General features: G+C 29.9%; 2 protein-coding genes across 2 annotated transcripts in view; one reads left to right on the plus strand and one right to left on the minus strand.

Moving 5' to 3' along the window:
* LOC106461480 (caprin-1-like) overlaps positions 1–2,566 on the plus strand; it is a 39,451-nt gene extending 36,885 nt beyond the window's left edge. The window contains exons 11-12 of the mRNA XM_022388451.1: positions 1,028–1,135; positions 1,492–2,566. Coding sequence (XP_022244159.1) covers positions 1,028–1,135; positions 1,492–1,553 — 170 coding nt within the window. The 3' untranslated portion in view covers positions 1,554–2,566. The remainder of the gene's footprint in view (positions 1–1,027; positions 1,136–1,491) is intronic.
* Positions 2,567–2,926: 360 nt separating this feature from the next.
* Positions 2,927–15,103, minus strand: part of LOC106461481 — a 61,404-nt gene continuing 49,227 nt past the window's right edge. The window contains exons 11-12 of the mRNA XM_022388452.1: positions 12,086–12,172; positions 2,927–10,330 (exon numbers count right to left, since the gene is read on the minus strand). Of these exons, the coding sequence (XP_022244160.1) occupies positions 10,280–10,330; positions 12,086–12,172 (138 nt within the window). The 3' untranslated portion in view covers positions 2,927–10,279. The remainder of the gene's footprint in view (positions 10,331–12,085; positions 12,173–15,103) is intronic.

Raw genomic sequence — 15,103 nt, forward strand, 5'->3', positions numbered from 1 at the left:
GTCAGATTAATTTAAATGGTTATGATACCAGAGTAAAACAATCTTATGACCCTTCATTTTATGTTTTTAAAAAAACACTAAATAGAAAAAAAAATACAAGAATTACCATATTTCAATATTGAAGTGATACCAATAATCCTCTGATCATATGTAGTCTGTTTGGCATTCAGCTATGCATGATAACTTTGTTACAGCTATTACATGTATGCAAGTATTAGTCTTGACAAAATCTTTGTATTTCAAGTGACATTGTGTCCACCATGACAGGCAAAACAAGTTGCATTGCCATCTGAACTTGTATGATAAACATTTATTGTTTTTCCACTGTCAAGCACTTTGTATAACCAAAGCAGCTGAGCAGATTGATTCAAGGTCTATTTCAGTATAAATCTACCAACTGAACATCATAATTAAGAAGTATTCAGAAACTGAATTGTAACAAGCTATAGTTGAAAGAAGTATACAAGATAATAAATTTTACATTCCACTCTACACAGCCTACCTATCCTATGTTATAAAAATCCTAACTGAAACATTTCAAGTGCTCATTGGAATTGCACTGCTGTTGACGACTATGTGGTCAAATGGCATTATGATTTCAGTTTTTTCAACCAAGTTGGCTTAGGGGTATGTTTTGTAGACCTTTGCTGTCTTAAAACTCTTCTGTGTGGGTTTTTTCTGCTTCCTTAAAGATTATTGAAGGCTCCCTTCTTAGAAATGTTGTGTTCTTTAGCTCTACATCATTTGACATTTTCACTAAACAAATGTTCTTCAGAAAAAGCTGTAACATTTTTACAACCATAGGTCTACCTGTGGGCTCTTTAAAACACTTGATTATATAAATGCTGAACATGTTGGTCATCGCACCAGAGCTCACATGTACAATGAAACACCACTGCAATAACAGTTGCAAATCATTTTTATAAAGTACAGTTTTTCTTCTGTAATACTGTTACTTGTACTAAGTGTTGATTTTTGTAAGTTGAACAGAACTGCTGACTTGTCATATTTCTCACACTTTATTTAGGAGGCTACCAAGGATATTATGGTAACCGTGAAGGCTATGGCAACAACTATGGAAATAACTTCAGGCGAGGAGGTGGAATGCAACGTGGTGGTGGAGGAAACAGACCTCGTAAGCAAATTTCTTATCATTTTAATCAGTAGTATTTCTTTTTTTAATGAATAACATTAATCAAATGATTTGTTAATAATATTTTTTTTAAATAAATTATGTTGTTTTAAAGCATCTTCAATGCTAGTCTCTCCGAACTCAGGTTAAGGAACTCCCAGCTCTGTACTTACTTCACAGCTAGTGTGCATTTCTTCATATACCAGTGTCTTAAGTGTTTCCTTGAACATAGAATTGAACTTATCTTGGTATGGTGTGTGAAGATTAATTTGCAAATTTTGTTCTTTGCTTGACCATAGATATTGGAAAACTGTATGTCTTTTAACATTTTAATACAAAAATCTTCATTTACTTTGTAGCTCGAGGTGGACAAAGTACAAGGGGTAACCCTCGTGGAGGGTACAGACCAAGAGATCAATAGACCTGCATTCAGTAAATGATTACTTAAAAGATTAAAAAAAAATGTTCTCGAACTTGGCAGTGGCATTAAAAAGACAAAGGAAATATACTTTCAGATTTTTTTCTACACTTGGCAAAATTGCCATCTTCTTTTATTACAACCCTCTTGATTGTCCACAAGCTTTGGAAAGGTCTAGCATCCTATGGTGCTTCCAGATGATAGTAGTAAACAGAAACAAGAAAAAAGTGAGCTGAAAAACTCTGGATAGTGTGTAACAAGTGTTAGGACATTCACAATTCCGTTCAGTTACCCCTCCCAGTGGAACTTTTCAGGGACCAGCTGTGATGTGATGACTAATGTTTTTCAGTGGCATGATTGGACAGTTTCATGTTGGTAAAAAATTAATAATAAGAAGATGGGAAGCTTCTCTTTGTGCAGAGAACTCTAAAGCTTGTGGATTAAATGATTACAATAATACATGAACAGATATATGGAGGAAGTTTTACAGAAGTAGTGTGGATTAAGAGATCTTCAAATTTCAGAATGAAGTGAAGGCAGATTTCATTGGGCAACAACCAGAATCGCTGCCAGCTATCTTTCCAAATTTTTAGTGCTTAAATGAACACTGTAGCTTCAAAATTTAAAGATGTTCATCTTTCTTTTTGGAAGTGTGTGTGTGCATGCACGTAAAAATAAGAAGTGACTTGATGTGGCTAGGATGTTGTACAACATTAGTACTTTCCGTTAAATATTGATCAGGTTTATTGCCCTGTTATTTAGTTTAAATGATATTCTTACAGATGTATGTCAGTTAAGCGCTTAGCAACATGGATAGTCATAAGTTTACCCACAGTGCCTCTGTTACCCAAACAGAATCCTGAATTTCCCACTTTACAATTTCATAAAGTAGTAATCTAAATATTTTAAGTTTTCTCTGTCAGTCATGACTGAGTGTACTTGTCTACACTTCAGATTTTTTATTAGAACATGCTGTTATTTAGTTTCAGTTCAAATAAAGTGTTCTGATAAGCATACTTCAATGTCTTGTATCTGTTATTAAAAAAGTTATAAAGCTGTATTTTTTATAGGACAAAAAAAAACTGTATTTTGTGTACATCAAACTTTCAATATTGAAAATTTAATACGTTAAGAAGTCTGAGGTATGTTCACCAAACATCTGAATGTATTAAAGTTTTAACATTATGTACAAAAGATACATGCAGTTTTAAATTACTCTTTGTTTTTTAGTGCATTTTGAGAATCAAAGATCTTTTTAGTGTTTCATCAAAGTTTAAAACAACTTTATGAAGTAACAAGCTATGCAGTCTCAAGGTTATTCTACTGAAAGCGTGTATATGCTGTTATAACTGAAGCAGGAGGAATAACAAAAAAAATGTGTTTATAGTTATTTATTTACACTAGCAAACAAAGGAGTTCAAGAGTGTATAACTACATCAGCCACACAGAACAAAAAATGGCAACCAAATTATAGAACTATCAAAAAGTTCACTTTGGTCATTACTAAATGTTATTTACAATTTCCTTTTTAGTGCAATTATAACTGACAAAATAATAATTTATCTTTGTATTTAACAATCAAGAACACCGAAGTAGTGTACAGGATATACACCTCATATTTCCAATGACCCCATTTAGTGACACAAATAAAAAGATGTATACATTCCCCAATTATCAAGTTCTACTACTTTTCCTTTACAAGTTTGTGCCACATTTAATCAAATAACCACAGACAATAATTTTTGAAGGTTATTTTGTTAACTTAAGCTAGTTTGCCATTTACAAATAAGCATCAAATGTAAGTTGACTGATTCTACAAGAACAACAAATGGCTGTTAAGTGAATTTAGTGCTTAATGCTTTATTGAAGCTTAAATCTTCTATATACAGGTTTAAGAAGTCGTTACAATCACAGAGAAAAAATGCTAAAATACACAAGTCTCATAATACTTAAAAATCACCACATACAGAAACAAACAGTAATACCATTCTGCACCTCATTTCCATATTAAACAACACCTGTGACGTGTACTACAAATATTTGGCACGACACACACGCACTTTTTAAGATATCAAACACTGTACAAAATTATGTAAGATATGCTATTACTAAGCATAATACAGTCTTCAAAACTTAAATTAAAAACAACCCTGCCAGTTAATATTAAATCCAGAATACACTATTATGTACAAAATAAGAGACTTTCCACATTGACCTACTGGTACTTTATAATAAGATATTTTTGTACCAGAATAGTGCTGAAATATATTTAATTATATACCACAGGATGAATGTTGTATGTCTATAAGCCTTTTTTTTTTTTTCATTATTGGGCTTACAGTACATTTTAAGTTTCATTTTAGTTTTCTAATTTATTAATGAAAACTATATAATCTTATCACCTTTTTGATTTTAACTTTTATAGTATTGCAATTGGCCTAAATGTACTGTTTTCAACAATTCAAAAACAAAGATAAAATCCAAAACTGCTGAAAGATTTAATTAATAATGCACAAGTACTATTAATGTATTCTTGTTAACACTATAATATTTTACTTTGAAAAAAATTACAACTTATGGCAGTCTGTTAAGAGCACATACTATACTTCCATCTAGGCCAAATATGTTTAATTTCAATTAAAATCGTGGTTGTATTTATCTATCTAATTTACCTTCCTTTCTCACTATATACAATGAGCTGCATTAACCTTGTTAAGAATAAATACACATTTAACATATGTACATGTCTATACCTATATTAGTCTGTATTTAAAATTGTAAGTCTCTATCATCATAATTAAACTTTCAGAAAACAAGTTAAAAATAAAATAAATTGTTTTGTCAGTCACTTTAAATGCCCTTTTAATGCATGGCCGTAGAACTATTTTAATAAATGTCATTGCATTAAACTCCTTAAACCTGAGTGGACGCTGCCAGAATCCGGCCGAAAATTCCAATTTACCCATCAGATGGTGACGGCGCCTGATAACATTTGTCTCTTTGGCTGAAAACTAATCCAAACCATGTTATTATCCACCTTTGGTAAATATACTGGAAGTTTTATAAGGACATCATGAAAATAATTCTGGCAGAATGCATAAAAAATAATGGGTTTAAAAAGAGTTAAATGCATGAAATTATAAATTGTATTATTCTTGAAGGATAAATAGGCCTTATTCACACTGTTGAAGTGTACTTATCATGCACAAGTTGCCAAGTTCTAAGATCGTTCTTTGATAAATACAGGGAAACTCACTCTAGTATCATTACTGTTGTACAGCAATAACTAGTAAACCATTTTACTGGGAAAAATGTTTTTCACTTTAATAGCAAGTGATTGTTAATACCTTTCTGTATTTGAACAAATTCCTACTCATAATATGGATGATCTAAAATGTAACTGACTATTAAAATTATTATTTTCCCAAGGTTTAAAAAAGTTGTGGTAACAACTAAGTTTCTGTGGGAACTTAAATTCACGGAGGACTTTCTAACCCTAAAGAAAAATCTGACTCCATTTTGTAAGAAATGAAATTGGTTCCCCTCCCCTTTTTTGGCCACTTATACTAAAATGTTTTCTATTATAAACTGTTCATCCTTCTTTGGTTAGCATAATGTACCTGAATTGTTTGGAAACTTAACTTCAAATAGAAATGTTATTACATACATGTATTTAGTCACTGTTTTGTGAACAGGCAAATTCACGCTGCACATGCAATATCCACTGCTAATTTCAGTTAGAAGATACTTAATGCCATTTCCAAAGAAGCCTTAAATTTTTTTTAACATTAATTTGATACAAAACTTCATAGAAATACAGATAAACAAAAAAGCCTTTTTTTTAAAGGCTTTATTGTGCATGAATAAGTTACTTGTAGCTTACTCTGATTTTACATAAATAATAACATGAAATAAAGGTATCTATTAAATGTGATAATCATGATTTATTTTCAATACATCCTGATAAAATGCACACCTAGAAATATTCATATATACAAGTGAAAAGTCTTATACAGTATAAATTCTGCAGTTTAGTTAATATATTAAACACAAGATCATGCATTATTACTACATCTATGAACACCATTCTCTTCTTAACATAAAAGAGCCATTACCTAAGCATGCTGTGCTAGCATACTGAACAACTTTTCTCAATATAGAATACAATTACTTTTTTATTAAACACATTTTACCTACAGAATAGCACACCACAAAATACCTAATGTTTAGCTCTTTTTTTTTTCCTGAAACAAAACAAGACTGTTAGCTTGCATGTCTTTTATAAGCTTGAGGTTAGAATCATAAATATAAGCAAAAAACGACCAGCGTGCAGCGTGTGAAACACTGTTGAACACAAAATGATTGATAAAAGAAACATATAATTTACCTCTACTTTCAAAACTTTGGAAGAGGTCTTGAAAATTTATACTAAGTACTTTTTCAAGAATTAAGCAGTAAAGGTACATGCTCAATCAAACAAATAAAAGAATGGATATATTCAAGATTTTTTTGTGGTAAACGTTTTAACCTAAGGTTATGGAACATAGCTTTCTACCTTTCTATACTTTTATAAACACATTTGCTTAGAAAAAAAGTAATCCTTTAAATCTCTAGGAAATGTAAAAGGGCTTTAGCCATGAATATCCTGTATGCATATAACAGAATGTAATATTCCATGTTCTTAACCCTGTCAAACGTTTTTTTTATTTTATTTTATTTTAGAAATTTCTAATAAAGCATGTCAAACACTAAATATGACCATTTTGAAAGATGGTGATAAAAACATACAACACTCAGTACAGGTTTCATACCTGAATGAATTTGTTTCATTATTCTTTAATAATTAATTCTGATATTAATTTTTTTAGGAAAAAATTAAAAGCTGTTAAAAAACTTTTAATGACCATTTCTGCTATGAAGTATGAGCAAAACAGTCAAACTATATTAACATCATAAGACACAACAAGGGTAAACATTATTTTTCCAAATACTGGATTAAAAACATCAATGCTAAAACATATAAGATGTAACTCTTAAGTCAATACAGTAAGCAAAATAAACATTATTTCTAAGAGATAGCTCACCTTGAGAATTAAAAAAAAGAGCCAATCAATCCCTTTATATAGCACCTTCAACTGTAAATTATGTTAAGTCTAAAAAAATTTTTATACTAAAATTTACTTTTGCATACACCACTATGCAATTTATAATTGTACCCACTACTACTTTGTAGAGAATTTACACTTTTTTATCATTTGTTTACATTTTCATTCAAGCTGTTTCATTCCACAAAATTTGGATTCTGGGATTTGAGTTAATGCCAACTGTTTAACTAATGTAGAAAAAAAATTCTTAACAATGCACTCCTTTTCTTCGTAACAACTATTTTTGAAGCTTACATATGGCTCCTTAGTATATTTGTGAAATTTTGTATAATATAATTTTCCTTACTTTAACAAACTTTTTGAAGCCAAAGGTAACAAATTGAACATCAGGTACAAATTCTTTTCCAACCATCTGAATTTGAGTCTGTTTTCTGAAGTGATCCTCACTGTAATTTTTTCTCTTATTACGAAAATTGTAATTTTTGGTGAAAAAGAAAAATAAAGCTCAGTTCTATCATTCAATTTGTCATTTGTTACTAATTTAGACTAGGTGGAGAGAAGTCCACACCTCATCCTGGGACAAGGGCTAGTCTTGTTTTTATGAAATGTCCTTGTTCATTATTAACAAGAGGTGGAATACCCTAAGACCATTCTAACTCCGATTGATAGTGAAACAAATGATAGATTGGGCTTCACATTTCTTGCCAAAAGTTATGGTTCTGGTGATGAGAGAAAATAAAGGTTGTGAATAATCTAAAACAATAAATCAGTAGCATTAATTCTAAGAACTGATGAGAGAAAGCACACTACATCTGTCACATCCAGTTAATGTTACTAATTTCTCAAATGCATATGTAATTCACTTTAGTAAATAAAGACAATTCAAATAACATGGTGTAAAAAAAATCGTTTTAGTCGAAAATTTAGATATGTTTCAGACAGCATATTATAAGAAATAAAAACAAATATTCAACATGATGAGTGAATTCTTGTAATAGCAAATCAAGATGTTTTGAAGTTCTTATTAGTAATTAACAAGATTATTAAAAACCTTCCTTACTTGATAAAACCCAATTAATTACCAACTGCCCGAAAGTGTAGATGAACTGGTAGTTTTCAAGATTTTATTATAAAGTATGTAAATGATTTCCTCCTCAGACCATAGTCATGAAATCATCAGTTACTAACATCAAGTTAAAGTCATCATCAGATTGACATCCCAAGATGAGAAGTAGAATAGTTTTTTCAATTCTAGGACTTTTAAAACTATTTGTAAAACTTTAGGGATTTGTTTATGGAGACTTAAAAGTTAAAGAAATTTATGGCTGCTGGAGATTTTATACTTGGCATATATTTAGACATTTAAATTCTCCAGTGTTAATTTAACAATTATTAAGTCATATATTTGACATATAGTTATACATTCAAAGTGAAAAGATGAAACCAATACATAAAGTGATTGAATTTTTGTATACTTAATATACCAATTCTGGCTGCTTAACTTTGTTTAGTTATCTATAATGGTATTCTGTATTTAAAAAACACTCCCAAAATATTTAACCATCAAGTTTAAATGGAAAAACAGAGCAATAAAAATATGCAAAAAACCTCACTATATATATATATAAATATAATTCCAAAGAACTGGGCCAAAAACACATAGCATCTAACATATGTTGGATAAACAAATAAACCTTAACATACAAACTACAGAGTGGATATAGTAAAGTGTATCCTAATAGGAGAGGTGTCTGTTGAAGTAAGACATAGGATTGTGAAAAGAGGTTTAATCTCATCACCATAACTGTACGAGTTCTACTCTGCAGATACCTCTTCTATTACAAAACATTTTATATCATTCTTGTCATACTCTGTTCCTAGTTTTGTGTTACACATTTTTATTTTAGGCCTAATTGTTTGATATACAACAAAAGTCACTTAAAATAGGTGAGATCATTTTATTTTCCATTCTTTTTTTCCTTACAGATGTTAAAACTAATGCTAGTTTAGATGTGTGTGTGACTTTTGTAATATATATATCACTATATATTTTATAATTGTATGTACTTTATAACAATTTTTTTTTCTGATCATTTGTTCACATTGTTATTTAAACTGTTTCAATTCATAGCATTTAGTTTCTGTGACTTTGGGTTAATGTCAAATGTTTAAGAAACATACAAAAAGAAACTAACCATAATTTCGGACATATGCATTTTTCTGATAAAATAAAACCCTAAATCACTAACCATATAGGGTTAACTTAAAGGCCAGTTAAGCCTCAAAAAACATGAACTTTATTTTATTGGTCACACCTCTTTATAAAACATTAAGCAATCTTATTACAACCTAAAATATAACCAATAATTGCAGACTGAAATTTTCCTTTATCCACTAAATCTTGTTAATTCTTAGAACTGTTATATTAATTGTACCTTCTTATCAAAGTACTTGAAATTTTTTTATAAACTATCCATTACTTGTAGTTATATATCTACTCTTATTAAGTATATGATTTCATTCCATTAATATGTTAGAAATTCCTTTACTTTCTCAGTGTTGGAGACACAATGGAAAAATAATTATCTGGTGTATCCCAGTCACTTGACTTTTATTTTTGACATGTAATTCTCTCATTTCTTTACAAAGTGTAATAGTTTTTAACTTTAACATCAAAAGATTATAAAATATTCTAAAAAATCATTAAATAACCATCAACTCTTGCCTTTATCCACTATCATCTTGACTTTCTTTCTACAGTGCTAAATTGTAAGAACAGCGAGATTAAAATATGCAACAGTTGGGCAATACTTGCATTTTTAAGTTCTTTAGAGGAAAATAATAGCCATGTGTTTTCTAACAATATCCATCAGTTCCTACTGATGTCAATTAATGGAGTTGAGAATGTAAAAGAATGATAAAACTCTTTAAATAAAATAAAATAAAATCCACCCATATCAATTTTTCTGGTTTATAAGCTGGATTATCTTTCTAAGTTATAAAAATTCAACCACACTAAACAACCAAGGCAGTTAAAGAATTTTTAGTGTATCTTACATAATATATATATTCCGGAATATGGTAATACAAAAATTAAATCATCATTATATTACATCATGGAGGGGAAAAAAAACACCTCAAATCAATTAAAAATGCTGAAGTAACATTTGTCTAAAATGTTTGTGCGTCAAACCAATTCATATTTTCAATTTTATAAGTTGACTTTTTTTAATCTGAAAAGAAAAATTAAATATTTATTATTAAACTTTATCTCACTTATTATTATTAAGATATACACATGTAGGTTTTTAAAAAATTTTTTAAGCCATTACTTATCCAAAGAATGCAAACTTCAGAAAACAAACTGTCTAAATAATGCCAACATTAATGCTTTTATCTAAAACTAAAATACATTGACAACCCAGGTATATATACATATACAAAGGTTTTGCAGACAAAAAAAAAGAATCTAACAATGATCTCTCCTGAGTGGAAAACAAGTCACCTCATAATTAATAGGAAAGTCCCAGAAAAAAAATTTTCACTAAACTTTTGGCTGTACAAATGGTATAGTTCGATGAGACTGTACAATAAAAATTATGTAGGAGAGATGAATCTTTATTGTCACCTCCTCCTTTCACACTCATTCCACATTTCCACTACTTCAGTAAACATCTGAAAAGTAATGAAAATATCAAAATACACTGGAAATAAAAACAACCCAACAGATGTTCCCTAAAAAACACAACTCTTAAAGTATATCCATATATCAAGTAATCTAGAAAAGCAACTACAAAAAAAATAATTACTTATACAATCACACCTATACTTCATTAACACATTTGTTCCATGACTTAAACATCAAAATTAAAGTTTGTTTCTACAGATATGTGTGTATAGTATTAGTTATGCTACAAACATTATTTCCTTTTTCATAAATTACACAATTTAAGTTACATGATAATATGTTTATAGTATTAGTCATGCTATAAATAATATTTCCTTTTTTTATAAATTATGCAAGTTAAATGTTTATAGTATTAGTTATGCTACAAACATTATTTCCTTTTTCATAAATTACACAATTGAAGTGATAATGTTTATTGTATTAGTCATGCTACAAACAATATTTCCTTTGTTTTTCAATTTAAGCTAAAGGATAACAGAAAACACAATGAACCTTCTTGTAAAACTTAATTTAACCACTTCCCTAATCCATTTTCATTACATTCAAGGCATTTTTGACCAACATTAATTTTATTCAGCAGTACGAGTAACTCTGATTTTGCTTATTTAAATTTAAAAAATTATTTGTAATCATTTTTTTACAATTTCTTCTATGACAAGATTAAATTATCTTTCTTAAAGGGATGATCTGTATATGAGTAAAATATAAAACCATAAACAATTAAAACTATACTAATGTGTCTACTATGGAATATGAAATATAAAAATGTTTTTTGTGAATGAATAAATATTACACTCACTGTGGTCATATTCTCTTTATTTCATATTTACATTAGTATGGCTAGTAAAAATAAAATGTAACAAAATATTGTGTTAAGTAGACTTAGATTATAAGATGCTGAACAAAAACTGACAACAGTTGCCAATTTGCATGCTTTAGACAAATGGTAGACAATCTGCAACCTTATTTTGCAGCACTTAAGAATGTTTGAGAGATGTACGTGTGGCCCACAGATTATTTTAGGTTGCCCACCACACCAATGATGGGAAAGGGGTATATGAATTTTGTATTTATGGCAAAGCTACTAAGGCCGTTTATCTAATGCCACCCCTAATTTTGAACTACTGAGAGAAGGCAGCCAGTCAGGAACACTCCACAACCCATGTTAAAGGACTAATTGTAACACTCACTCTTACAAAACACCTGCAGCTTTAAGTGCAAGGAATATTTTGTGGTAATGCACAGATTTAAACCTGACTTGCCAGCTCCAAATGTTGTGGGATATATGCTTCCACAACATAAGCAAAAACTGCAGGACATACAAGTAATCAAGTGTCTTTTAGGTAAAAAGTATAGAAATTATTTATGTTTGCAGGAAACTAAGAGTCAAAATGTAATACATTTACATTATGAAACCATAGTAATACTGTTATGTCATAACAATTAATAATAGATACTTTTGAAGTCAATACACTCGTACAAGAAAAGAGACACCGAGACCCGCATTTAGGACCTCTGACTAACAAGGCCAGTGCTTCCACCACTGAGCTTATAAAGCTTCCCATAATGAGTATGAAAACCATACTACGTTACGACAGGTACAAAGGTCAAATCACAGAAGTCTCTTACAGACTTACAATTATTTATTAAAGTTTGTAAGAGAACCACAGTAATATTGTGATATCATAATAATTAACATATATTATTAATTAGATCTAACATTAAACAAATGTAGAACTTACCCTGCTAACCCATGAATTATCTTCTAAACATTCTTCCAAGATTAAGTGAGATTCTTTGTTGTCATCTCCTCCTCGAACAGCACTCACCTAATATTCAACATATACATACATATATAAATCAATAGTTCTAGTACTACACATTACATTAACTGTAAATAGGTGATCAAACCAGCACTTTAAACAATAATGAAATTAATGCATATCAAAGCCCAAAAATATATATATATATATTATGCACCTACAACTCATACAACTTTAAAATCTAATTAAGATTTCAGACACTAGCTTTCAAACTCTTTATATATGGGCTCCATCATTTTGAACAAATTTGCAACCACAAAACTATACATAATCCTAAATTTACTAAATGTATCTTGATGAAATTTGGCAAGCTTTTAGTAAACATTACAAGTATTTTGTGCACAAAAAATCAGATTTTCTAATATAGTTTTTACTAAAGATTTGTCTAGGAATTTATGAAGCTTTTGGTGACTAGTCTGAGTACAAAGTGATTTTCATGTGAAGAATATTTTTTTTTCATCTTATAGTTCTATTTGCATAACCTCTAGAACCTCCTAAGTGAATTAATATAATTATATTTTCTTCAGTAAAACTATATTTTATCTGTTATTTTCTCACCCTTAAACTAAGTGTAGCAAAATAAGCAATTGAAAGTAAACTGAAAAGTTGAAAAAATATGAAATAAATCTAAATTATATTTTTTAATTTCTAGAATGATAGCAATTCTACAATCCCAGCTAATATTTTTCAACTCTGGGTTCATTTAGTTTTAAAGCTGCATTTAGAACTTTTAAGAGTACACAGCTTTGTGTATACAAATGATCGATTAATAGTACACCACAATCACATTACTATCATGCCTCACAATGAGCAAGTGCTATGATGGAGAATCATGAAAGATTTTTTGGTTAAAGTTTCCTTACCTAATATGCTTCTAACTTTAGCATTTTTGTTACTTTTATCACAATAAATAGAAAATATACATAACAAACAATAAATTTAGTACTTACATTTGAATTTGTCATTTTTTGCCATTAGGAAGACAACGTATCGTAAGCTTACATTTTTGTAACAATATCAGCGTTCCACAACATAATTTTTTTATTTTAAAAATACTATTTATAATTTAAAAAACTATGTTAGTTGGTCAAGACAAAATCTACAAAGTAAATAATGAAACTAAAGACAAATCTTTTAAAATCAGGAGCATCAATGAAACAGCCTTGTAAGGAATCTTCTAAATCAGAATCTTCTCTCTCTCTCTAATGGTTATAGATAATCCAGTAGCAGAGAGAATTATTTACATTTTTTGAAAGAGATATGACAGGAGAGTTATGACGTGTGACTGACTTTCTTGTTTATATCTCAGTAAAACAAGAGGCTTCAAGGCTAAAATTTACATTACAGTTTAGCAACATCTATAAGTGTGCAATTTGTGCTAAACTCGGAAGATCATGTAAGGATAGAAAGAATAAATAAATGTCAAGTAATATATATAAAAATAAAGAATTATTTGAATTATTAACTCTGTTTGATGCCATACTTATTGACATTCATTGATAATCAAACTTTGAATGCAACTCTGTAGAAAGGTTGTGACAAACTCACTTTGACCCATTCATGCTCATAGGGTTAACCTTCTTGGCAGTTACACTGAGACAATCTCAGACAGTGTTGTAGGTCTTGAGACAACCCATCAGAAGGTCCTGGTCTCAATGTCTCAAAAATGAGACCAGCTAAATTTAAAAGTTTTACCCATATTTAGACCTACCCAGGATTAATAAGTGCTAAATATCAATTATGCAGCAGTTCATATGATGTGCAGTATAGCATCAAAGATGGTTTACTAATAAAACCCCTTGGTAGTTGGTACTACACATTTGCAATGATGATTATAGTGACACCCTTATTTTTGTTTATGTTACCTACTACCATATTACCTGTACATCAATCCGCAGTTACAACATGCACTATTCAAATATAATTGCTACTACACATTGCATTACACATAGGCTTACTACACGTTTGTATGAACTTCATCTGGTGCACATACTCACATCAAATGTTAGAGCTTATCCCTAATATTCAACATGATCTTTGGAGCCGAACAGGATAACAGCATCTCTACTAAGTAGAGCTGCTGTCATCCTGTTCGGCTCCAAAGATCATAAAGAATTCACTGACACCATACACTCTTGAAAAACAACACAGTTTTTCTTTTGTTTTATTTGCTGACCTTTTTTTTTTATTCATTCATTCATTTTTTTCCTTATTGATGTTAAAACAAAGACTGTGGGGTTAACGTGTAAAATCTTTGCAGTTAAGGTGTTAATAAAGTTTATTTGATGCATGTGTTTTTTATTATTCTTGCTTTATTTTTCATTGTGGTCTCGGGGTGAGCCAGCTGAATATAGATCATTCACCCCAAAACAGTCTCAAGGTAAACTTTACTTTCTGATTCTGCAGCATTTAGGCCAAGTTTTTCTGCTGTGTGTTTCTGCCATTTACTGTTGTTTGTTTGTTTGTAATTAAGCACAAAGCTACACAATGGGCTATCTATGCTCTGCCCACAGACATATCGCTGTGCCACTGGGGGGCTACTGTTATTTTACATCACTCAACACCATGGGTAGAGCCAATACACACACTTAAAGCTTTATTGTCCTTCTTACAACATTAAAAGAAAACTGAAAATAGTGATAACTATGATGCAAAAAATTCCCATATACAAGAATGCCACTAAGGTTAACAATAGTCCCCATATCAAAAATAAATCATATTTTGTGATAAGTTACTTGTATAATAATTGTTCCTACATCAATAAAAATCCGACTTTATGATAATTTGCTTGCATAACAGCTGTCCCTACATAATAATGTATCCTAAAATCGAAAATTTGCTGGTATAACAATTCTATCTACATCAATAATGAATCCAACTTTGTGATAATGTGCTTGTATAACAGCTGTCCCTACATAATAATGAAACCAAATTTTG

This window comes from Limulus polyphemus, unplaced genomic scaffold (genome assembly GCF_000517525.1).
Source record: "Limulus polyphemus unplaced genomic scaffold, Limulus_polyphemus-2.1.2 Scaffold969, whole genome shotgun sequence".
NCBI classification, from domain to species: Eukaryota; Metazoa; Arthropoda; class Merostomata; order Xiphosura; family Limulidae; genus Limulus; species Limulus polyphemus.